Source organism: Drosophila gunungcola (assembly GCF_025200985.1).
Source record: "Drosophila gunungcola strain Sukarami chromosome 2R unlocalized genomic scaffold, Dgunungcola_SK_2 000006F, whole genome shotgun sequence".
Lineage (NCBI taxonomy): Eukaryota > Metazoa > Arthropoda > Insecta > Diptera > Drosophilidae > Drosophila > Drosophila gunungcola.
Window position 1 is genome coordinate 4,430,304 of NW_026453168.1, and position 25,950 is coordinate 4,456,253.

The 25,950-nt window shown below is 37.8% G+C and overlaps 2 protein-coding genes and 1 long non-coding RNA gene across 3 annotated transcripts; 1 reads left to right on the forward strand and 2 right to left on the reverse strand.

The window, feature by feature from the left end:
• The first annotated feature begins 4,771 nt into the window (after positions 1–4,771).
• On the forward strand, positions 4,772–7,255 carry LOC128255045 (glucose 1,6-bisphosphate synthase). The gene is given in 4 exon segments (XM_052984482.1): positions 4,772–5,805; positions 6,239–6,777; positions 6,779–6,937; positions 6,939–7,255. Coding segments are annotated over 4 exon segments (1,893 nt in total). The 5' UTR covers positions 4,772–4,877; the 3' UTR covers positions 7,206–7,255.
• A 2,955-nt stretch (positions 7,256–10,210) lies between these two features.
• Positions 10,211–11,115, reverse strand: LOC128254872 (uncharacterized). The gene is made up of 3 exons (XR_008267582.1): positions 11,048–11,115; positions 10,900–10,990; positions 10,211–10,828 (listed from the first exon to the last, which is right to left on the reverse strand). It is a non-coding gene; the product is annotated as an uncharacterized LOC128254872 (long non-coding RNA).
• A 6,133-nt stretch (positions 11,116–17,248) lies between these two features.
• On the reverse strand, positions 17,249–19,315 carry LOC128254663 (uncharacterized). Its single transcript, XM_052983866.1, has 4 exons — positions 19,234–19,315; positions 19,069–19,148; positions 17,980–18,229; positions 17,249–17,639 (listed from the first exon to the last, which is right to left on the reverse strand). The coding sequence occupies exons 2-4, from the start codon at positions 19,127–19,129 to the stop codon at positions 17,339–17,341; spliced, it is 612 nt and encodes a 203-aa protein (XP_052839826.1). The 5' UTR covers positions 19,130–19,148; positions 19,234–19,315; the 3' UTR covers positions 17,249–17,338.
• Between the last annotated feature and the right edge of the window lie 6,635 nt (positions 19,316–25,950).

Genomic DNA, 25,950 nt, shown 5'->3' on the forward strand with positions numbered 1-25,950 from the left:
CGATCTCGCTTTTTGCCTCCGCTATTTATTATGTTCACTAGTGCCTCGACTTGGCTCAGACGACGATCCCGATTCCGATTCCGATTCAGAATCGGATTCGATGGTTGAAAAAAGTGCTGGCCGAGGTGTCGATATCGCACAATGATTTTAATGATGGCATCGAACCGAACCACTCGCCGCAGACACACACAAAAAACATTGGGCCGCGGCCTGTTGCAGCAAATCGCTGAGATGCCAATGCTGATAATCAATAATTTTTATATTTTTGCCACATCGCTGGTCGGCTTTTGCAGGCCAGCTCAAAGGAGGACTCGACTTGCTGTGTCAGCTCACCCCTTGGCCAGCCAAAGGACATGACAATAATCCTTAATTACAGCTCACCCAGAGCCGACGAAATTCGACTCATAATTGGAGTTCAATGATGCAACCACAATTGTTGGGTTTTTTTCATTCGATGGGGGAGATTTAAAGTGCTTACTTTTTATTTTCACTCAGGAAACTGAAGATTGTTATCAAAATCAAATTGCATTTTAAACTGTTTTGTTATTAAAAAAATTAAATCGTTAAGGTAAGCAAGAATAAAAACAATAATTCGATAAATTAATTTTTTTAATTTTGTATCAGTTTTATACGTACTAAAATTCAGTTTCAACCATTTTGCGAATTAAAAGTTTAAGGGTAAACTTAAAGATTCTTAAAGATTCTTTTACGTTGAGTTCATCAATCAAACTGATGAAAAAATTTCGATACTTCAAACGAATGCACAACATTTTAGGAGTTTCAATAAACAATAATAAACAAAAATGTAAAATAAATTTACTACAGTTGAAGTCCCAGGATTTCTCAATAAGAACTTCTTAGGTTTGACAATACTAAAACTTCTTAGGTTTGACAAAATTTAGTTCTGTTCAAGAAACCTTAAATATTTCAATCTTCGAGTCAGAGAACTCCATTCCATTTTGCAGTTACCTTTGATTTTTCGTTTGAGTATTCCGAGTGCAAAACAAATTGACAGCCAAAGCGAGTTTTCCTTTTTGCGGATTTGGCGATGTTCGATAGTGTCAAGTGGAAGGTCTCCTGTGGCTACGACAGACTTAACTTAACCCCAACAGCAGCAATCCAACATATTCTTTTATTAATGCTGAAAACGAGCACTTGTTCATTTTTGCGTGGAAAAGTGCCAACAATTCCATCAAAGCTCAACCCTTTGAGTGTTGAATTTTCCTGTCACGTCAAGAGGGCTCCCCATCACCGCTTTTCACACATTTTCCCCCGAACATCGAAAACATCGAAATCGCATTCAGCTGATTAGGTTCGAGGTGTCTGGAGTGGAAATTGGGAAATTCCACTGGTAATGGTGATTGGCAAACCGCTTACGACTTTGGCAGAGGGTTCACATACCTAGAATCAATGTCGGCAATTAAAAACATGGCCTAGAGTTTCGCAACTGGAGGGAAAACTGATACAGAAGCTGAAAACCTGGAAAGACAATTTGATGGGCAATAAAAATGTTGGCCTCTACAATTCGAAAAAGAGACCCCCAGGAAATGGGAGTTCTCGAAATTGGATTTCTGACCCTTTGGCCAGCCATGTGTGAAGGTCCTTGGCCATTTCTATTTGCATCTAATACATAAACATAATGCGTTAATTTCAAAGGAGCTTGGCAAGGAGAAAAAAAACATATGCAAACAAACGAAAAATATTTCCGTTTTTTTTCTGTGGCTGGTAATCAAATTTGCGATGTTGTTTTTTTTTTATTTTTGCCTGCCACATCTTACTGAATTGCTTGGTCGAGTATTCCCACAGGATTTCTTGGGGGGTGACCGCAGGACAGGACACAGGACATGAGCGATACAAATAAACAAATGATGTAAATTTCATTTTCCAGGACTTTGCATTGCTCAAATATGAAAATATGAAAATACGAGAAGCCAGGGCAGGGCCCTTAAATAAATTACAGGAAATTTATTTAGCAGTCGAAGGAGATTCAGGAAAAGACCGAAACTATTTGGAAAGTGTGGGGGGTGTCTGAAAGTCCCTTTCGGAAATATTAGATTCATCAAAGTTCAGCAGATTTGCATTTATTTCACATTTGTCATGGACCAGCTGCTGCTACCAAAGGGTCTTAAATGTCAGCCTCATCATCGGACTGCCGGTGCAGACATTAAAAACCACTTTTCGAAGGCGGAAAATCCTCAAACTGATTGGCATTAGCCAAATATGTATGGAATGAAAAATGTCAAATAATTCCGAGATTCACGCACAAAATGTCAATTTCAATTTAAGGCTTCGAATGAAATGAATGATTCGGTTTTAATTCTGGTGGGGCAAGTTGTGCTGCGATTTTCATGGTGGTGTGTTCGGTTTTCTTGAAATGGGAGTTTTCTTTTGCCTGCCATAAAATGTTTGGCATTAGCATATTAATAGCTTCGATAGCGTTAGTTATTCGACTTGAAAATCAGGAGATCACACGCACATACTCATCCTGCCGCACAGGACACTCGCGGGTGCCATAAAAAATTTACACAACAGCAATCCTGCAGCTCAGATCCCAACGATTAAAATTATGCAAACGCATTATATGGTAGCCTGCATTTTTCGAATGGAATGGGACGTATCTAGGGAGCCATGGGCCGTAAACACTCAATATTGGTTGCCGCAGGAAAAGATTCTCTTTAAAAGTAAATTGCCTAGGCAGTCTCTATGCAAATGTGGAAATCGCACAAAGCACTTAAAACAAATCCAGATAGAGTCATCTGGAGCTGGGGAGCCCTATTATAAGTGTTCACTTGCTCAAAAGGTTCATAAATCAAGTATAACATTATTTTTGGACACGGCAAGTGGCTCTACGATACTTATGTTCTTTTAATTGCTCTGTGACACTTCTCTGAACCTTGTGCGTTCATTCCTTTTAAATTGTGTAGGGATTATCAACAGCTATAAATTAAAAAATAAAAAAAAAACCACAAATCAAAAAAATGGCTTTGGAAGTTGCTGTTTATCGAATCAGTTACTAAAATTTGAATGTTCATCAATATTAATTATTGGTTTTTGTTTGGCTTGAATGTAGGAGAAAATTGTCTCAAATAACATTTAATCGAATTGTTTTTTTTTTTACCAAAAAAAGATCTAACCAAATTTGTTTTGAATGAATCAAAAACTTGATATATTAAAATGTTTAAGCTGTTTTCTAGAAAGAGGTACATACATCTCTTCATATTTAAAGACCCCTTTAAATTGGAATTCAAAGCGAAATAATTTTATACATATACAGGTAAATAAATATAAAAAAAAAGTAATAATAATTGGCCAGGACTTACAACAGCGTTAACTGCTCAAGACTTCTCTTCCGACTTTTGATAAGAGCATTCTATTTGATTTGAAAGGTAAATAATAATAATTTTCTTGGGTTTCCAAAGTGCTTTTACTTCTTACTTTTCTTATCCGACTTTTCATATGTGGCAAATTTTTATACATCTTTAAAAAAGATATTAAATTGCTTAGTGATCATTTGCTCAAGTTAATTACACATCTAACTGTTGGAACTAACAAATAAGATATATTTTCTGAGTTTTCACAAGACCATTAACTGCTTAAGCTCACTCAATCGACTTTTCATAGGGGGATTGATTGGCAGGGGCAAGGATGTTGGTCTGAGTGCAGGACAATTACCACAACTGCCGGCCAGGCAAGTGCAACTGTGTGCAACTTTGCCTATCTTGCTGCCTATTCAAGTGTCCATTTTTAATTAACACTCTGACAATTTGACGCGAAATGCATTTCGAGTGAGTGTGCAACCAGCAACCACGTGTGCGATTGTGTGATTGTGTGTCCGTGTGGCAGGACTAATGTTGCCACTGCGGCGCATGCATGCCGATGAGGATGAGCCTCTGGTTTTGTGGATAGCTGAGAGCTTTGCGCTGAATGTTTAGAATGCAATTGACGTGTCAGAGGGCAAATGCCCAGGGTCGGCGGAAAAGGGGGGGGGGTGGCGAGAAGGGGCAAAACATCAGACAATAAAGGGGGTGGCTGATAAATGTTGCATGCGCCGGTGTAACCCAATTACCGCTCTGCAAATTACCCACTCCGGACAATGGATTCGTGTGCCGAAGTGCAGGAGTTTGGGGCCACATTCCTAGACTCGCTTTGCATAATTGATGACAAATTGAAATCATGTTTATGGCATAGAGGCTGGGACATTCCATAAAATATTTCGCATAGATTTTGATGCGGACAGTCTTCGCCTCAAACCCACCAGGACTTTTCCTTTTCCACGACTTTTTCCTAGGCCATAAATCCCGGACTGGCCAGGCCAAATCAAATGGCCAATGGATCAATTTGCGGTTGATGGAGCTTAGCCGCTTGAGTCTTCCTCTCGGGGCTCGTAAATCGCCATGAGTGGGGACTATAAATTTTCAATTGGTCAGTGGGTAAGGAAAGGGTAAAAGGACACTTCACCAAAAAAAAACACAGCCTAGCTGGAAGTTAGCTAACATTAAAGTACCATTTTCCATTTATTAACAGAGTACAGGGGTTAACTAAAGAACATTTATCTATTTGTTTATTTAAAAATTACACATAAAGTCTTTTTAAGGAATAAACAAACCAAACTGGAGTAGTTGCATTTTTTGAATAAAATTTGGTATCCAACTGAATTTAGATATAAATTTGGCCGTATGGATGTGCTAAATATAATGACGCCGATTCATTACTATAAAGCTTTAAGGACCTGCTGGTTTCTTAAATTTGTAATAAAACTAATAAAAATAAAAATACTTATAGAACCAGGAATTAAAACTCATCCTAAAAATTCAAATTTCTGTGTAAACATCAAAATTTTCCGTTATTGAGGTACACTTTCGTATCTTGGCCCGAAGATGTCCATTTCGGTGAAGCGGAGGACGGTGATTTCGCCACAGGAGCTGCTGAAGACGCTCACCCTGTCCGGCGAAGAGGATCTGGACGTGCAGATCAAGAACTGGGTAATGTGGGACCGCAACGAGGCGACACTGCAACAGGTGACCGAGGCGGTGAAGGACCAGGATTGGGCAGCCCTACGGGTGAGGCTGTGCCACAGGATCACCTACTTATCCACCGGACTGAGGGGTGGCATGCGGGCTGGCTTCGACTCTTTGAACGATGTGGTCATCATCGAGGTGGCCCAGGGCATTTGTGCCTACCTCCTGGAAGTCTATCCGAGTCTCCAGAAGCGCCAGACTCAGGGCGTGGTGGTGGGCTACGATGGCAGGTACAATAGCAAGCGATTCGCACAGCTCATTGCCACTGTGTTTGTGAACAATGATTTCAAGGTGTACCTCTTCACACGGATGACTCCGACGCCCTTTATCCCGTTCACCATTGTGACCCTGAAGTGCTTGGCCGGGGTTGTGGTCACCGCATCGCACAACCCTAAGGAGGACAATGGCATCAAGGTGTACTGGACAAACGGGGCTCAGGCAATGGCGCCGCACGATCAGCGGATTCACGATTACATGCTGAAAAACCTGGAGCCCAAGCCTTCGTCCTGGGAAACTACGTCACTGATCGATAATCAGATGGTGGAGGATCCCTATCGTCAAGTATATCCGCTTTTCTACGCCACACTTAAGAAGCTTGTGCCTCCGATTTACCTGGAAACCAACGAGTGCAGCCAGTTGCGGTTCATCTACACAGCACTCCACGGAGTGGGCTATCCCTTCATGAGGGAGGCCTTCTACCAGGCGCGACTGAAGCCGGTAATTCCCGTGGCCGAGCAAAGGGATCCGGACCCGGAGTTTCCCACTCTCATCAAGCCCAATCCGGAAGGTGAGTTCTGGACTGGAGAACAGAAAGTTTTTATCTTTAAACTAGATATCGGTTCTTTAAATTGGTGGTAGACGATGCATCAGTAGACAACACATTCCATTTCAGACATAAGAGTATACTCTTAATGCTCTGCACAAAATATAAAAACCGTTCAGGGGAAAGCTCTTGTCGAAGTGAAAGTTTTTTGCTTTATTCAGCAGCCATTAAATTACATTTGAGGCGTATAATCTTAATGCAGCTCAAAATATATAAATCGTTCCGAGAATTTTCTCTTCAAAGGGTATTTTGTGTAGGAAAGTAAGATTGTAGATTCATTCAAAAATTATATTCTTCATGTGAGTGGTAGACGATGCATCAGCAGCAATCAAATTCCTATTTTAAAATATATGCACAGAATATAAATACCAATCAAATTTTAAAACATTTATTTTAGAGGGCAGGGAAGCCCTGAAGCTGGCCATCAAAAAGGCAGAGGCGGAGCACTGCACCCTGGTCCTGGCCAATGATCCGGATGGTGATCGCCTGGCCGTTGCCGAATTGGATCCGCGGGGTCGCTGGAAGGTGTTCAACGGCAACGAACTGGGCGCTTTGCTTGGATGGTGGGCTTTGGAGAACTACAAGACCATGACGGCCAAGCCGGCTGTGTCCAATTGTGTTATGATGGCCACTCTAGTCAGCTCGCGAATCCTGGCGGCGATGGCACGGACGGAGGGATTCGTGTTCGTGGAGGCATTGCCCAGTTTTTCCTGGATTGCAAATCGGGCCTTGGAGCTGCAAAAGTCCGGAAGGACGGTACTCTTCGCCTTTGAGGAGTGTTTTGGCTACATGTTCGGGATGAGTCTGCCGGATAAGGATGGAATCGGAGCGGCCATGCAGTTGGCCACCATGGCCTGTCACCTGCGCAGCACGCGGAATGTGACGCTGATCGAGAAACTGAGGGAGATCTACGACACCTATGGCTACCACTCTTCAGGTTTCGTCAGTGTTTATGGCTGACAGTCCAGACACAATAACGGCGATCTTTGAACATTTGCGCAACTTTACGGATGTGGGTGGCTATCCAAAGTGCATTTTGGAGGGCGAATTCGATGTGGTGCATGTCCGGGACTTGACCACTGGACTGGATACCTCCAGTCGACGACAAGAGGGCCCGCCTGCCCGTAACTCCAGAGGCCCAGTTGATCACCTTTACCTTCACCAATGGCTATATGATCACGTTGCGATCGGCGCCGAACGATATTAGGATAAAAGTGAACGCGGAGATCTGTGGTCTGCCGCAGGAGAAGGAGTGGGAGGAGCTTCACGACATGCTCAATCGAATGACCAACGCCGTGGTCGAGGAGTTCCTCAATCCCGAGGAGAACGGACTCACTGATTCCTCGGCAATTCAACAGCCCTAGTTTATTATTCTATTTATTTTTATTATTTTATAAAATAAAGGATGGTAACAAACAATCTAAGCATCTTACAGAAGTATTATTATATCAAGATATTATATTTATGAAGGCTTAAAAGCTCAAATAAAATATTAAACTTTTTTCTATTTTAAATAGTATTAACGAGATAAAGGTAGTTGATATTGCATTTGATTATTTAGAATTTTTTTTATGTACTGCTTTGAAGCTTGTTGATATTGGTTAACTACATTTTTATTTACTTATCCAAGGTTTTATCGAGTTTGGCCCCAAAGCTCCATAAATTATTAATTAAATTTTTAAATTTAAATTATAGATTTAAATTAATGAGTGCCAACGTCTGCAAAACTTGTTTCTTAAATTATACATTTAAGGAAATGTAGTAATCAGTTTTCAAAAATTGTAAACATGTTATATTTAACCAAATTTCAGGAGAAACTTTGCCTTTGCCTATTAAAGCGCTGTGAAAATGTCTAAGGTTAAGTTTGAAGGGAGCTGAAAAAGCCGCAGAACGCCAATTAAGCGTGCAGAGCAATTGCCAACCATGTGGTTTATGTGGGCCAAAGTAGAGGGAGTCCAAACATGGCCAACATCATCCTTTGTTTTCCCACCGCACAGACGCATCTGTATCTCTAACCGAGCGAAAGTATCTGGCAAGACAAACACTGAAATTTTATAGTTTGCCTGCTAATTGCACTCTGGGGGTGCTTTCACCTCCCACACCTCCCACTGCAGCCCCCTGCCAGCCCGCTCCACCCCCCTGATTGTGTGGTAATCGCTTCCGATTGTGCGAATCAGCAAAAGTCAGCTCACATAATGAAAACAGTGATTAAGAGTTGCCTGGGCCATCATCATGTAAGTCGTTCGGAGTTTATAACCTGCAAGTACAAGGCTCATTGTTTCATTTTGGTTTTTGGGCAAAACCTTCTCACATATTTGCTTAACAGGTCAAACGGAATATTTCAATAGCTGGAAAATGGAGAGTGCGCTGCTCAGGTAAACAAGGCGATGATCCCCGAGGTCGTCGTCAAGTCAAATTTCATTCGAGACAAAAGGTTGGCCCCCCACTCACATGAAGACCTCTCATATCCTTTCCACTTCCATGGTCATTAAATTTTCCCTAAAATACAAACTCGAACGGGGATCCAAACGCACACGAATTAAATATTAATCCCTGTCGACGAGTGGGTTTCTTGTTTTTTGTTTGTATTTTTGTATTTTTCGATGGGTTCCGCCACGTTTTACACGGTTAGTGGCGATGCGCCAAGGTTAGTGCATTATTAAGCACTGTTTATGCGACATTAGGAACATAAAAGGCGACCCAAAGTCGATGTAAATAAGACACAGACCCCTGGCAAATCAACAAAATAAAACGAATGTCCCACATGTGGGTGGATGGGTTTCATTTTGAGTTTGAAGGCATTCGAAAATTTGGATACTCCCATTAAAATAACCAAGAGGCTTTTGGGTTGTAAAGGCGGGTATATTGAGTGAGACATGTTATTTATAGGGGTGGATTTGCGGACATTCCGAGGATTAAAATATGCCTTTGAGATACTTTACAGAATCTTTAAACTGAAGAGTTGATTTGATGTATTTGTAAGGACTATAATGTATACTAATAACATTACTTGCAAAAAAACTTGTTTTTAAATTGCTGTAATTGCTATTGTGTTATAGGGTGAAAATACATAATATTGTAGTTAATAGTTACTACAGTAAGTATTTTGTAAACAAAATGCTATCGAATCCTTCAAAATCATTACTTCTAATTCTGATATACCTATACATATTTGATGTAATACTTTTAATACAAGCGAACTGAAATGTATCAAAAATACTTAAGTAATTTATTGGAAACAAATATAAATTCAATTACCATGTTTTTAATCGGCAATATGATATAGAAAGGCTTTCCTTTTTGTGCTCTTTGCAGCCGCACAAATTCGATTTTAATCCGTTTGCCATGGACAATATCGCAGCAATTGCAACCGCTGACTATGTACAGCAGTAGGATTTTGAACATCCTGGCCTTGTGGCACATATGTTGTGGATATTCTGTTACACCAGCCAGGGGGTCCGCTGTAATGAGGACCGACCGTAGAACCACCCTCAGTCCTTGAATGGCTACAAAAAATACGGGGTGCCAGCGACACTGGGACAATGGCATCTTAAATTCGCATTCGAAATGAGGCGAGCGGAGTGCGCTGGTAAATTGATTACGTGCCACTTGCTCACATCATCAATTTCAGTCCATATGCGCGAAAATCCTTTGACTAACGAGTGCCACAGGACCAAGGACTAAGGACACAGCAAAACAGCACCCACAAATTGTTAGTTGACACTCGAAATTTCTGGTGTTCAGCATCGTTAATTAAGAGCATTTGTTGACTTCCGCTGCGGTGACCGTTTATATGCTGTTTGTTTTTCTTTACACCCGATTTCCTGCGGTTCCGAGGGAGGCTGTTTGGTGATTGTAATCACAGGATTATGTATTTTGATAGCAGAGTGACATCAAGTGTTTGGTGGGTGATTTTTAGCTTAAAGTTTTCAATTATGTGATCTCTGAAGTAAAATTTAACAACACTTACATTTATCAAACCAAAAGGTAGGCTTACTATTTAACAGCTGCTTTTTTTTTGACATTTACTAAACATTTTAGGGTCTTATAAAAGAGGTTTTAAATGCATCCATTTTTAAAATTTTACCTAATAACTACCCCTTTATTGGGGCTAAAAAAGTTCTGCACCTTTTTTCATAGTGAAATGCCTACTTAAGCCAACATTGAAATTTTAATGTTTCAGTAAAATATTTGCAATAAGATAATAAGAAAAAAATATAGTCAATTAAAATTAAAATTTTTTACAAATTTATTTGTCAAATATTTTATTTGTTTTAAAACTATTAAAAACTCGTAATAACTGTTAAAAACTATTGTGTTGTAATAATAGACTAGGCTTTAAAATATTTTAGTCATTGACCCCTACACATCGATTTTTAGTTCTCCCTATAAAATCGTTAACTAAAACGTTCTGATTTGTTCCCCCTTTTTTTTGGGAAAAAAATAGTTCTAAGCTCTACAATAAATATTAATTCAATCAATAATTCATTAGTTTTACGGCAGCTGCAAGGATCGTGGTCCTTCGCGTTTCGTTCACTCCCTTTCGCCGCATCTCTTTCTAACAATTTGTTTTTACTGTTTTATTGTTTTCGTTTTTGTCGCATAAAAATGACAACAAATTAGTTTGGCTGCCGTCGGTGGTTTCCCGCTGGGTTTTTCACAGTTTTGTTCGATATCCGTTTGTTTGTTTGCTTTTTTTTTTGCCTGTCTTTCCCGACTTTGTGTGTCCTTGAGTGCTGGCCAATAAATTATGTGAAGGATGCTGTCACTGCAGCGCCTCACTCCCCTAAAATCTGACAAATCGGGCGAGCTAAAGGCTAGGGATTTCGGGGTTTCGCTTTTTTTTTGAATCCGGCGAGGGCGCGACGTGTTTTTGATTAGCTTTATTAAATATGCAAACAATGAAAATGCTGTCCTGTTTTTTTCCCACATTGTTTTTGTGCACAAAAGTGTAAAATTCGTTGGAAGCTTAATTGCCGGAACATTTCTATTAAATAAACTCGAAGGTAAATGGAAAAAAGCCTGAAAAAAATGTTTAATTTAATATGCATTGCTTACAATATTTCCGTAGCAGCCACAACCCTCTAGATTTCACGGCTCACAAATTGCTTGTAATGCATTTTAATTTTGTTTGGTATTTTTCTGGCTCCTGCAATAAATAACATTTTTTAGACGAATTTGAAGTGAAAATGTGCTCATAAGTTACCTTTGGATCTTGGGTGCGACTGGCAATTTACATGATTTTCCCGTATTCCGCAGCTGTATGAATATTTGAAACAAATGTATTTTTTTAACTGGGATATTGTCGGAATTAATCAGAATTCATTTTGGTCAGTTTGGTTTCATCTATTTCTTTTGGCTTGAACAAGAATTTTTCTTTCACCAATAAGAACAACTGTTGCTATAAGAGAAATGTCCAACGTCTAAGAGAAAGGCAAAAAGAGTCAAGACCGAAGAGAATGGCGAACTGCTTTATCGACGGGCGCTAAGCACGACTGCTTTCTGAGTGCGTTCTAATGTTTTTTTCTTTTGAATTTTTAATTTATTTATTTACTCTTTCAATAAATTCATTAAAGATACAAAAGATGTTTCAAAAATTTTAATTTTCATTAGTATACTTGTAATTCCATTTTCAATATGAGAAAAAAAGTTTTCTTTTCTTTATATTTTATAATTTTACCATTATTTTTAAGAATTAAAATATCAAAAAAATTCAGAAAAATTAAAATTCATTATCATATTAGGATTAAAAACGGTTTGTAAGTCCATTACATATTTTTGCCTAAAACGTAATTTTTATAGTGTTTATGTTTCATATGCTACTTAAATATAATTGTTAAATATATTTTGTTTTATTTAATTTAAAATTCTTCCAGCAACATGTTGCGGATTGCCAAACAAGACTTGAAATTTAGATTTATGCTTTGTTGGTTTTATTTTGTTAGATGTTGTTGTCAATGCAGTGTCACCATTTTGAAGATTGGGTTGGGTGGGTGTTGTTCCGAAAAGTGTGTGGAAAAGTGGAAAAGAGTTACGAGAAAAGGATTGGAAGGGAAGGGAAAATGCCCCAAGGGAACGCAACGGAAATCTACGTCTGCATATGGAGATGCTACTGCTCTTATCCCTGCTGCTCATGTTGTTGCTTTAGTTACTGTTGCCATTATTTTGGGTGAAATTTTCACCCTTTTGCAAGGACACCACCTCCCAATTACCCCCCGCATGTAAAAGAACAGTAACAAATAACTGAAATGTCAGAAAAGTGCACATATTGCATGAAAAAGGGTTCATTAGCAGCATCAATTAAAGTTGGAGTCTCGAAAAGGTTAGTTACAAAGCCCAGTTAGAAAGATATAATTATATTTTAAAAGATCTATGAATGAATATTATATATATTTTTTAGCAAGTTGCCAAATAATTTTAAATTTAATTTAAAACTTATTTTAAATAAAAATATTGTTCTGCTATTCGGGCATACGTTTTAATAGTAATGAAAAAGGCCATTGTTAAGCTAAAAAAAAGGAAAGTTTCTCCAATAAAATCTCAATATATTTTGAACCACTAATCGAAGTATAACAATAATAATATTTTTTAACTTACAAGTTATTTGCATGATTAGATACTTTAGACAATAAGCGAAAGCGATTTTGTATTATATATTTTAGGCTTAAGAGCACTTATGTTCTATCTTTTTTATCAAACCATTTTAAGCCATAGACCAAAACTTAAAGATGTTTGTCCTACATCAATTCTACTTCGACTTGCTTATCCTTTCGGATTTCCATCATTTGTTTGCTTCCATTTTTTCCATCAATTATTCCCAGCAATTCTTTCAATCTCCCAGGGAATGAGGAAAACTCTCAGACTCTTCTGTTTTCCCGCTTTTCGACTGGGCATTGTTTAACAATTAACGGAACAAGTTGTTTAACTTTACCTAAACGATTTAAGTCAACAGAGCTCTTTACCCAGCCTCCTTCACTCGGCTTTATTCTTCATTTACTCCGTGGACCGAGTGTCCTCGTCACTTGGTCACCGGAGGAGAGGATCGAGGGGAAGAGGCAGTGAGTCCTGGCCGTGCTTCCGCTTCCGATGACTGCACAAATCGTTGGTCTCCTTTTTTTGCCGCTCCATTTCCATTTTTTTACCAGCTTTTTGCTCCTGCTCCTGCTGAAATGACAGAAATTCGTCAGGAAACAGTTCGTTTTGTTTGGTTCTCGTTTGGCGGCACTCACCTGACTCATCGGACTCACCTGCCCATCTTTTTGTCTCTCATACTCGCCTTCCTGAACCTTTTTTGTTTGCTTTGGTTTGAATGCCAAAAAGTGCTTAAGACTACGGCTAAGGGCTTTAACAGAACCAAAAATGCATGGGTTAAAACCGTGTCTATTATTTTAAAAATTTACAAAAAAAGAGGTACTAAAAACATCTAATGAAAAAAGCGAGTAAAAAAAATTGTTTTTAATACTTTGGAATTGTTTAAATTTTTAAGTCTTGTTTTTTTGGAACAATAAATTTTTTACAAATTATTATTATACTAAATAAGTATTCTGTAGTTGATACATACTTGTTATAAAAAACGCAGTAAATTCAAATATTTTGTACTTAATTTAATTCATCCATTTTAAAGATGAAAATATATTTTAATATATTAAGCCATATGTAACTTTATTAAAATGTACTTAAATCGAATATAATCTATTTCAAATCTAATATTTTACACATGCGTTCAAATATTTGAATATTAAATTAATATTAATTAATATTAATATTATGACTTCATATTTAATTTAAATATTTAATATACAATTTTGAATTCAATAGTCAGATATGTATTTATACCATTCCATATTTTTATCAGTGGAATAAAACAACTTATTTTTGAGTTCTGTGGACGCCCTTGGACTAGCCTTGCATATCTGGCCACCCACAGTCAGTTGAAAGATTCCTTTGGAACTGGCAGCGTGCGGCTTCAATAATTAAATTTGCGACATTTCAACGCTCCGGCGATCAATGGAATGGAATTAACTGTTGTCAATTATCCGTCGCCGCTTTCATGCCTCTAAATAGCAAATGCAGCAAAAGCAAAAACAGAACCAGCAGCGAAAAAGCAAAAAGCAAAGGCAAGCGATTGCCGACAATAAAATGTCACTTGATCGCTGCATTGGCGCTCGTGTCCAACTGAATTTAGGCATCGCCGGCGGTGGTCACTCTCTGGAAGTTGGCTCGGAATTAAAGGGGCAGGGTGGCGAGGAGCTCCACAGAAAAAAGTTAGGGCTTAACTATCAATTGTGTAAAAAAAAATGCTGCTAAGACATTGGTTATTAAATTATAAATACTTACAACAAGTTCTAGTTGCGTAGGCTGTACATTATTAATTTAGTAAAAATACTTAAGAAACTATTTTTTTTAATAATATTGATAAACCAAATTTTTGTAAAACTCTTTTTGAAATCAGTACAGGTATACCCAAAAAAAAAAATGTCATACAAACTGAACTATTATTACATTAATTTAAACTATTGGTTATTTTGACAACGAATGTCCAATGGGATCAATACGATAGACAGCGGTCTTTTTTTCAGATTTTAATACTTTAAGAAACCTTTATAAATGATTTTAAACCTCTTTTGACTTCTGTAGCACCACCCATCTTTGCTTTAAATTGTAAAGGTGAATTAAACTAAAGTTTTCAATTTATATTTTATAAATAAAATATAAAATATATATATTTTTAAATAAAATAAATTTAATTGTATTACTTGAATTATTACAGCACTGCAGCTAAAATAAAAGTGAAGACATTTCTGCTCTTAGTTCATTTCTTTTTTACTAAGTTTTTTGTTTTGTGTATGACTTGGGTGGATGGTGGAGAGGTAGGATGGTGGTAGTGGTTACCTGACCAGGTGGCGTCGATCTACCGCAACGCTCGACCACACAAGATGCTTAATTTGTTGCAAGTTGTCCGCTGTCTCCGCTTGACTCCCCATCAATCAGCAGCCGATTGCGACCAACTGGAATGGTGCAAGAACAAGCAGAAGAATTGCTTTTTGCGACAGTCCCGTTTCATCGAAAATTCAGAGCACGCGATCTGAAGCATGTTCTTTCGATTTTTCTCTTTTTCTAATTCTTTGCATTAAGCTTTCATTGAAACCCACAAAAGCTTCTAATCTTTTTTTAGGTGTTTAGACTGAAAGCTTTACATGTGAAGAATTTAAGTAAGAGAGAGTTAGATCCGGTAGAAGAGAATAGACAAAATCTGATTCTTCAACAGATAATACGATAGAGCTTAAATTAAGAGAGTTGAAGCTCAGCTTGCACCTAGTTTTTTGCCAAAGTCAAAGGCTGAATCATGCAATTATTATTTGAATGAGCCATCAACTAAATTTAGAGATTAACTGTGTTTAAAAATTAAAGAAAAAAATAAACCAGACACTATAGGTATGGTCAGAAGTAAAAACTTTTTAGCTCGATTAAAATTTTACAATTTGTCTTCAAATCAATTATTTTATTTATTTATAGAGTTTGTATGTTACTTAAAATAAGCTGCTCCTCATGGGAATAAATACTAAAAATTTTCTTTAAGGATGCCAACTTGTTGTAGGCACAAAACAGAAAGGCCTTGAGTAAATCATAATTTATACATAGTTGAAAGATTTGAGTACTTATGATGAATTAATCTCTTTACCCGGGAGTTCCTCAACCTTCTTGTGGCCCTCCCTTAATTAACCCTTAGCCGCACTCCACACATGCCATCCACTCTAATGAAAATCTATCACAGTCAGCGCAGGTCCCGCTGAAAAAGTAAATTCATTACACTTTCCCAATTATGTGAGATACATTTTAATAAAGGCGACGGGAAAACCGCATCTTAATCAAGTAAATTAATAGCAGAGAGAAGGAACGAGTTGCCAGTCAGAGATCAAAGTAATTAATTATAATAATTAAAAACTTTTCGGCAGTCTTTGTCTCGCTCATTCTTAACACTGAAGTTACCACCAACTTTTCAACATATTTATGTAGAGGAGTGAGTGAGTAAGAGAGACGTAGTGAGTGTTCAAAAGTGCGTGCACCTGTTGAGATTTGAACAATTCCCCAAGCAAATCCCATATTCATATCTTGTGCTGTGCTCCTCCGCCTTCGTTTTTTATTCTTTCTAACTATTTTCCTGTTTTCTACCCTTTTTGATAAAAATAGTAGTTTTTGTCACCGGTGCTTTTGTTGTTTTTGAGTGCACTAGTTTTTTAATCATCGCTAACAGCTTTGGCGGCTGCAAAAGTTCCGCTTGGCTGCCCTAATATATTAAAAGCATTTACCAACACTGCCTGACACGCCCCCTGTCACACACCCACATACGCCCGATTAACCCACACGCCCACTTTCAATTGTTTGTGCTCAGCGGAGCAAGTACTGCGCACTTATTGCTGTCCTTCTCTCGCACACAGTGGCGTACAAAGGATATTCGGGGTTAAAAACTCCCTGGAAGACTTCATTAATATAATCATGTTTTTTTTTAATTTTTAAACGCATTTTTACATAGTGATTATAGGGACTAATTTTACTTCCGGCCATAGTTCGCAAGAGTGAGTTATATATCTTAAAAAGTTAAACATTAAATGCTAGATATCAAAACAAAAAAGCTAAAAAGCTAAATTCCATCAAACATCCGTTTTAAAAAAATTGAACAAATTTAAAATAATGACTTAATTCTGCAAACGCCTCTGACTCCCTCACACTATTCATCTCTTTTGTTGTGAGATTAAGCTTGAAGTGAAAGAGGATGAAGGATATACACCGGATGCAGGTTACAGGATAGAATGTGGGATGCAATCATATAGAGTGTGCGAAAAAAAGAGCACTTCAAAAGTGGAGGCAACCGCAATGAATAAGCTGCGACATCTGGAAGGGGCGTGGCAGTGCTCCCACTTGGAAGGAATTAATTGACCCAACCAAATGGCAAGCGAGAGAGAGAGAGAGAGACAGAAAGAAGGAAAAAGAATCGTACTTCTTAAGATTTATGTTTTTATCAGCAACCGTAATCACTGCAAGCGATATTTAAAAAAAATCAATAATAATTGATATTATTATATGTACTATATTTCCGGATTATTAAAAAATGTATATAATTAAAAATCTAACTCGTCAAAAGATTGTGTTTTATGTGAATACTAAGCAATCCTATAAAAAAACAACCCTATCTTAGAAGAAAATTTCTTATTAAAATACTTTTCAAAGGCACATATGTATAATTATACATTCTTTTTTAGCGCTCTTTCTAAGTTATGAGAAAAGCCTCCAAAATGAAAAGCTTTCAAAAAAAAACAATTGGTTTTTAATTCTGTCAATCAATAGCATCGTCAATACTTTTAAATATAATACATTTAAAGCTCCCACTCCAGGTATAACAAACTGATTTATAATTTACTTTACTTTAGTTTATTTAAGTTCACTCCTTTACACTCAAAAATATCTCAATTCTGTGAAGATATTGTTCCGTCTTCCCTTAACCAGAGTACTGGGTGTCGGTCTTCTGGACGTTCAGGACGCCGTGTTGATCGGTGGCACCATGGACGGTGGTCACCTTCTGGTTGCCATTGGCATCGAAGGTGGTGGCGGTCTGATGGATTTGGACGGCGGGCACGGCTCCAGCTCCAAAGCTCTGCTGGTAGCTGTTGGTGCTACCGAATCCGGTGTTGGTGTTGATTGAGGCGGCGGTGTTGTAACCATTGTTGTAGCTTGGGTTGTACTGACCGTTATTGTAGTTGTTTCCCGTAGCAGAATCCTCACTGAAACGGCTATCAAGACTGTAAAAAAAAAAATATTTAATAACAAATACAAATAAAATACATTAAATTCTATGAACAGAAATCAGTCAAAACTCTTATTACAAAAAAAAAATATTATTAGCAATAATAACTTCAGCTCATATGAGAAATTAAACTATGTAATAAGTCTTAAAAAGTGATTATTGCGCTATAATTTTGAATAATATTTTTGATCACATATTTAAATAAACTTTGCAATTTGGGTTGGATAAGAACAAATTAATATCATATCCACAATAGCGTCTTTTGTTTATAATGTCTAAAACTCAAGTTATCTGCCATTTGAATGATTCCCTATGCAAATTTTAGTATATCTTACGCAACCACTGGAGCAGCAGCCTGCTGGGTGTAAGAGGTTCCGGCGTGACCACTGCCATCCTGATTCTGAACGGAGTGCGAGGCAAAGGTGAAGCTGCCGCCATTTCCACTGGAGGAAGAGGATGACGAGGAGGACGAACTGAACACCTGGCGACGCAGACGCCTCAGCAGATGGGCATTCACAGGGTGAACATCCGACTGGTGGCCTTCCTTGTCCAAGGTGAAGAAGGCACGCGGCAGGAACTGACCAGCTAAAAAATATATCAAAATTGTAATTTGTTATTTATATTTATCTTATTTGTTTCTGGAAGCTAGAGTAAATATATATTTACATATGTGTTTGAGAACGGTTGATTGTGATAAAGACAGAATCAGAACATTTAAGGAATATTATTAATTATTAATAATATAATGTTATTTGTATTATACTTAAAAGCGCTCCGACAGACAGTTTTACATTTAACCCTCTGCAGCTAGACAAAAAGTAGACTTAATGATCATTATATCCAAAGTAACTTTGGTAAGTCAAAATCTTTGACAGGCAGAACAAATCTTAGTTTAAATTGCTCAAAGTTTATATTATAACTTATTATGACAGCCAAAATTCCTTATTTTATAATAGGTTTTAATAAGCATTTGGAATCTTCAGGAACATTTTAATTTATCTACTGATTTTTGTACTTAGGTTCTTCTCTAACACCAATCCCGAAAGTATGCTAGCAATACTCTATCCCCGAACATATAAAATTTCTATTTTGAGTGCGAAAGTTTGTCCACTCTCCATTCGAGTGAATGAAAAAACCTAATGCGAATATGAATAGCTATATTATTAAAAGCCGAAATTAATGTGCGGAAAGATTCGATGGGCAAACATTGTCGCAAAGTTAATGAGGCAACTAATTTCACAAACCAGTTCGGGTTTCGGATGGGTTCGATGGGTTTTTGGGTATTATTAACATACCCGCACCCGTCGGCCGACTTGTTAATCAAATTAATAATAAACATGATAGCGCAGCCTTGGCCAGCGATGATGTAATTGCAAAATGAGGCTTAAGCACTTTATACTAATTATAATTAACTTTTGACTTACCGGAAGAGGCCGAAGCGGCAGAAATCGCAAACAGGGCGATGGCGATCACAGCGTATTTCATTGTGGAGGAGCGGGGGAATCTGTGAAAACACTTTAGCACTTAGTGGGGGTATTTCGTGGGGTCTGCGGGAAGGGGGGTTAGCTTATCTATGGCTCAACACTCACAAAGGCAAACGAAAGACTGAGGCAGCGAACGCGTGAAAAGATCCAAATCGACTAAGCTCGCGGTGCGGCAACCCAGCGCTTTTATATGGAAATTTTGTAGCGCTGACGTAGTGCGAACCATCAACATCATTGCCATCATCATGATCATCATCATTATCATCCAAAAAGGTGGAAGAACAAGCAGAAGCCGTCAAACAAGCAGAAGAGTTGTGGAAATAACTCCACCGGTAGAATCAACAATAAACAAAAGAAGCGAGGCTATTAAAGATTTTAAAACCGGGCTCATACTCATAAAAATAAAGTTAGGCCCAGTGATTCATTCGATTTAATCATGTTACTTCTCTTGGTTAACTTTTCTCTCTCTCTCTCTCTATCCTTCTCGCCAATAAGGTTTTCTCACGAATAAATCTCCCAAAAAGTTAATGATAATGAAGAATACATGACTGAGCAGGCAAACCGCCAACTGGGAGTTTCTGTTCTGTTTGTTTTCACTTTATTTGTGTTTCGCATTATATTCGACTGCCTATGAACGAGTCAAGCTGTTTTCGACCAACGCGTGTATATATATTGGCCAAGTGCCCTTGCTCTTCCTCCTTGTTGTTCTTACCCTCTCATCGCCTTGGGCTTTGTTTTTGACCCGATTCGTGTTTGGTCAAAAAGAACTGCTCGATTCTTGGTTTTGGCTTGGGGCAATAACCTGATTACAACGTGGCCAACACCTAAACACCTAAGATACTGGGAATCCAACATGCATGTATGATAATTGTCTAGCGCAACCTATTAGTTTAACTAAATTAGTTTAATGGCTGGCATGCGACAACGAATTATAATAATATTTGAATTTTAATCGGATCTTGGAGGGTTTCTCCTCGCCATCTGTTTAGAAATTGAACTGGTTTTACCGTGTTTTTGTTTGTTGTTGGCCAACAAAATTAAAACAAATCTTGTTATTTAACTTTACATTAACATATATATTCCAGGAAATCCTTCAAGTCATTCACGAACCAGTTATAAAATTAAATGGGGTTTTGTTTGGCACTTGTTTTACGCTTATTTTTACTTGCTTAAAATGAATCTTTATCTTAACAAAATAATTTTGTTTCAATTGAAATTTAAGTTAAATTAACTTATTATAGTGTAATATTTACATGAGTTATACCAACGAAATAATTATTATTAAATTATTAATTGACAATTTAAAAAAATTATAATAAATATTATAATAAATTATTATAATTATTATTAACTGAAAGAACAAATATTTCATATGTTCAATTTGCTTATATTTTATTTACTTAAGCCAACTACATCCCTTATTCAGCATTTTTCGAACATATAAGCGAATTCAATTTCTTGGATTTATATTAATCTAATAGATATCCACAAATTTGCTGCCATTTGTTGTAGACAAATATTTTTGAATTTCGCACACGTTCTTCGGCCAAAAAATGTACAAAAATTGAATACGAAAAAGAGAAAAAACGAAGAAACCTTTTTCCGCAAAAATGGTGACAGAGCAGATTGCAGACCGCCTACTCGGAAAAATAATCCCCAGCCGATTTGAACGATTTATTATTTGGCCCAGCCAACTCGGAGCCTGTCCGAAAACCAGGAACCATTAATCATCCGAGTCCGGATCCAAGTCCGAGTGGTGGACACTCGACACTGCAATTGGTGGACATTTTGGAGAAGAAACTTTTGCGGTACGTGGCAACGTGTTGAAATTACAAAATGTGTTAAAAAATGAAAGAGCGGTTGGCAGGGTAGCGGGTAAAAAGCAAAATAAAATATTTCATTCACACCCAGACTTTTGTCTCTACTGGCCGTCCATATAAAAAACATAAATTTCCTTTGAGAATAGAACTTGTGGGGCGGCAAGGTGATTATGTTTGACAGCCGGCCTGGGACATAGAGCCCCGCCCCTTTTTCCATCGCCAGACAGGACATGGGTACCAGTACAGCGAGCAGATCCTGGACAAAGTGCGGAAATTGGCTTCACTCTCCGGCTGATTTATGGCCAACTATTTTGTTTAATTCTACCCACTATCTGGTTTTGGATGCTCGACCAAAAAAAATACAATACAAACTTATTTCAAAACCAAATAAAATGTCATTTCATTTTCTTTGGCCTTCATTATAAAGCATTTCAATATTCCCTGGGTAACTGTGAAAAATATGAATAATTGAAACAGCTGAAGAAAATAATATAACCAAATCAGAAGGCCAAATCTGTATTTAATGTTTCACATTTTTTGGAAGGGGGAACAGAATGACAATTTGCTTTTTGGCTTCAACCTCCCTCAACTGAAATTGATTTTCAATGTTTTTCGCCTAAAAATACACAAAAGAGTCGAAAAAATTTGCCTTTGATTGTCAGCTGAATGTATGTGGGTGGTTGGTTGGTTGCTGGGTTGAAAAAACCACTCCCAATCCACTTCACCAGATATGTCAGTATGGAATCACGAACCTCGCCTGATTTCTCCAGTGATTTTTCGCAATCAACCTGATGAGGATGTGCAGAGGACGATACTGATGTAGGCAGTGCTATGATTAGTGTCCTTTCAGCCAGGTCAAAAGTGACTCTCTCGCATGCCAAGTGGCCTCGGCCAAATGAAACTTTAATGCGGAACAAGGACACAAGGCTAAAAGAAGCCGCCTGATGAACTACGTGATGGTCAGAGCATTGGAAGTTACACCTGCAAAAATGAAGCGCTAAGGATTGGGGAGCATTTCTAAAAGGTGATGAAGAAAATCATAAAACACCTAAATCTTGCAAGTATCTGGCTATAAACTATAAATAAATGAAATTAAATAAATTAAAAAATTTGGCAAACGTGGAATTGAGGATATATAAACTACAAAATTCACTAAATGGTAAAAACCCTGAGGATATAAGCTACACATTTCAAATTTAAAAAATCTTTGTCTTTAGCTCTTTAAATCCAAATCATAAATAACTTTAAATATCATAAAAATCCATTATCCTTTTAAAATCATGATTACAGTCAAGACATAAAATGTTAGTCTAATTTTATCACTGGTTCTTATTAATTATTTTGCGAAGTGCACAAGAATAGTGAACGACAAAGTGAAACGCATTGAGGTTGGTGGCGGAGAAACGCGACTAGAATCTGAAATTGTTGGCCAGCCTACTCCCACTGCCGATTTATGGCTTACTCTGACTAGCATATGCCAGATATAGCCGGCATATCAATGGCAATAAAGTACTTGGTCCACGAGTATCTCTATTATCCTGACTGCTTTTGCAATTATTTCTGACTATTTTTCGCTGTCTCGTTTTCGGGTCCTGGGAAAGACAAACAAAGGATATTTCGCGCACACGCCTTGGACATGATTGCATCCGGGCAGGAAGCCCTGCGTCGTGTACTCCTGCATCCCAACATCATCGCTTCCTTCCTGCGGATCCTTTCACTGGTCCTGGCCTCATCCGCAATTTTCACGCCCACTTTGTTTGATGATGACAAATCTCGTTGCGTGTTATCAGATTGGCCAACTTTCCGCTCCCCTCCGGATTGCATAATTATGTTTATCTTTGGTAGCTGTGTTCCTGCCACGTGTCCTTGGGTTTTTGGTTATTCCTCCGATTTTCTCCGCGACCTCGGAACGAGCGGCACGTGCTAATCGGCGGTCGTCTGCAACGCCCCTGCACCCATTCACCCCCCTTGCAAATGCAATACCGCCCTACATGGCCGATAATTGAAATCGCTAAGCTGAACATCGGAATCGAATGGCTTCATTTATCAGGTCGATTCGATGGCAGCGCATAATGTCCTCCAATAATTTGAACTGGGGAAAGGGACTAAGTGGGAAACAAATGCGCATCACTTAGCTGGATTGAATTTGCTCATTTTTTGCTTTCTAATTAAAATAAGTAAATAATTATGTTATATTAATTATGAATTTAGTAAGTAAGAATTTAATCTAATTAAAGGCTAAATTCTTAAGGTTATTTTAAGGGTCAGTTATTTATCTGTCATATAAGTCAAATTTTTAGGAATCACCTATTCGCTTAGAAAATTCAATGTTATTAAGAGTTTTGAATTCGATCAACTCCAATCGAATAAGTACATGTTTTAAAAAACAACTTTTTTACTCAATGTCAAATTAAAATTAATTTAGGTGTTAGGCGTTATTGCTTAGCCCTCTAGAATTTAAAAAACTACTTGTCTTTGTAGTGCTGAATTGTTTTAGGCATGCAAGTAATCCTCAAATTGAAAAAAATATAATATTTTAAAATATGTAGATGATAAATAACAAAAACAATTTATAACAAGCATATTTTAGACCGTCTTAGCACGAATTAAGTATTTTTTTACCTGTTTAAACAACCAAAAATGTGCACCTTTTTAAATTAAATTTGCTCATTTGCCTTTAAGGACATCCTACGGTTAATGAGTGCACTCACGCCCACACCAACGCCCAACCGAATGAGTGTCGCCCTGCGGACGCATAAATTATGAATAAAAGCCTCACACACGTGGAGCAGGGGAGGGAGAGGGAAATATAAATAGGAGAGAGAGACGGGCAGCTACGGTCTGAGGCCAAGAAGTGTGCTAAATATTTAAATACTTAAAACCATAAACCTGAGTATTTATAAATTGACTTTAACAAGCTCATATGGGGATAGGGAGGGGGTGTGGGTGTGTCTGTGGGCTGACCCTTTTTTGGGGCCCAACGATCTGCTCGACTCCGTTCATTAGAAATGCTCACTAATGTGCCCGACTTAATAATAATCAAATTTATATGCATGGTTATGTCCTTTAGAGCAGGACCTCAAAACTGAAGTTTCGGAGGACTTTGAAGGGGTGGTGGGAGAATAGGATTCCCTGAGAAAACGTTGAGAATGAGTCGAAGAAAAGTGTCAATATCCTTGTTTTCCCAAAAACTTCTGACCAAAAGTGCAGCTGTCCGGTGTTTAAATTGTGGGTTGCAACACGCCCAAGTCTAGTACCGTTATTTTGTTACCAGTTTCTTGTTTGTTTGTCTGTTTGCTTGTTTTTGTGGCTGACACTGAGACTAAATGGCCAAAAAGGTTGCATCTCCCGGGATTTCCAACGTCCTGCTGCCGGCTTCCTTATTCTCCTCCTGTCTTTTTGCCCCGATGAGTCTTGAAAATGTTCACAAAAATTAATTATGAATGCTGGGATCTATGTTGTGATAGGCCCTTCTTTTTTGGCTAAAAACATTTTTGATTTGCCCAAAGAGAATCTCCTTTTTAGCCACACCCGAAATCTTGTTTTCTCTTAAAAATTGACAATAAAAACAAATTACAATGGCAGCGGCAGAAAAACATTTGAGGCATTTTATCCACACACTTCAGTTAAATGAACATTTGCCGGATCTGGAAAATATGTATTTACACAGGGGTTGCACTACAGGAGCATTAACCCCTTTTTGCCCACGGCAGCAGAAAACAACGGAAGACTGAAAAAATTGAAATAAATTACCAAAACTAAAGGCAACAACTGTTCGCATAATGAAGTCAAATTATATTTTTGCCTACATACACTGCAAAAAATGTGCAGAATTAATATGGTTTGGTAGTGCACTTAGTATTAATGCACTTTAATTAATTTTTTTGGTTTCCCTTATTAGAGAGTTATGCATAATTAATGACGATGTCTTAGTGAATGGGAATACTCTTGTATCCGCTGTTAAATACAAAGATCTTAATAAAAAAATCTACTGTTTATAAGGTATTGTTTACATTTATTTTCTTTAAAATAGTTTTTTTAGTAGGTTAATAGATATAAAACTATTTTTGAAGGAAAATTGGTCTCTGTGTACTTGAAAGGGGGAGTTAAAATAAAACGAGATGGGGTGCAGAAAAGATGATCAGGGGAGGTGTGAGTGGTTCAAACTAGCAGGGCGTTAGCGAAGGGTGTGTCCACTGCTGGTCTCTGGTCCTTGGAATTATGCAAATCGGCTGCACTTCAGTTACAACCCCTACTAAGACCCCACACCCCTAATCACCGGAGATAACCCCCTACAAACATCCATATTAGTGTCATCGAGCATTTGCCGGGCCATTTCATTGACACGTAGAAAATACCTTTTCGGCGTCCACTTCGTACGATGTTATCATTTAATTCTTTGGGAATTAACACGGACATTGTCAACCGTAAATGAGCTAATTAATCTAGTAAATGTGTCGCAGCTCATTCCACGTTTTCTCCATTCCATGAGCCGGGAGTGGGTTTGCGTTTTTGTGGTTCTCCAGAGGATCCCCAAAGCTGACACGCTTCTCCAGGTGGAGGAGGAATGGGAAAGTGGGCAGGGTGGCCCCTCGGGGAGCTGCACTAAAACCCCAAATGAGATGCATGAATTTCTTCGACGCAAACAAGCACCCCATAAAAGTTTACATCAAGGTATTTACAGCACATTTAAGGGGACATTTTAACTGGAAACTAAATTAAATTCCGTCGATGGAAATTCATAGAAAAATGTAGATTATAATTGAATCTACCCAAGATTTTTATTTAAAATTAAAGCAGTAACAGTATGATCGTATGGTCGTATAACATTGCATTTTTAAGCATGAACTTAAAGGTTTTTTAAGTCTAAAATAACTGCGGTGTTTTTAATTGATTACCCCGTTTGAATTTCAATCCAATTTTCATACCCATAATTTTTTGAATTTTTGGCTAACTTTATTTGGCCAGAAATCAATCTTTTGTCGCACCAAAGTTAATGAAT

Coding starts and splice junctions, on each gene's coding strand:
- LOC128254663 (XM_052983866.1), bottom strand. CDS start 19,129: ATGAAATACGCTGTGATCGCCATCGCCCTGTTTGCGATTTCTGCCGCT. Junction 18,230..19,068: donor TGCCGCTTCGGCCTCTTCCG/GTAAGTCAAAAG, acceptor TATATTTTTTAG/CTGGTCAGTTCCTGCCGCGT. Junction 17,640..17,979: donor GCTGCTGCTCCAGTGGTTGC/GTAAGATATACT, acceptor TTTTTTTTACAG/TCTTGATAGCCGTTTCAGTG.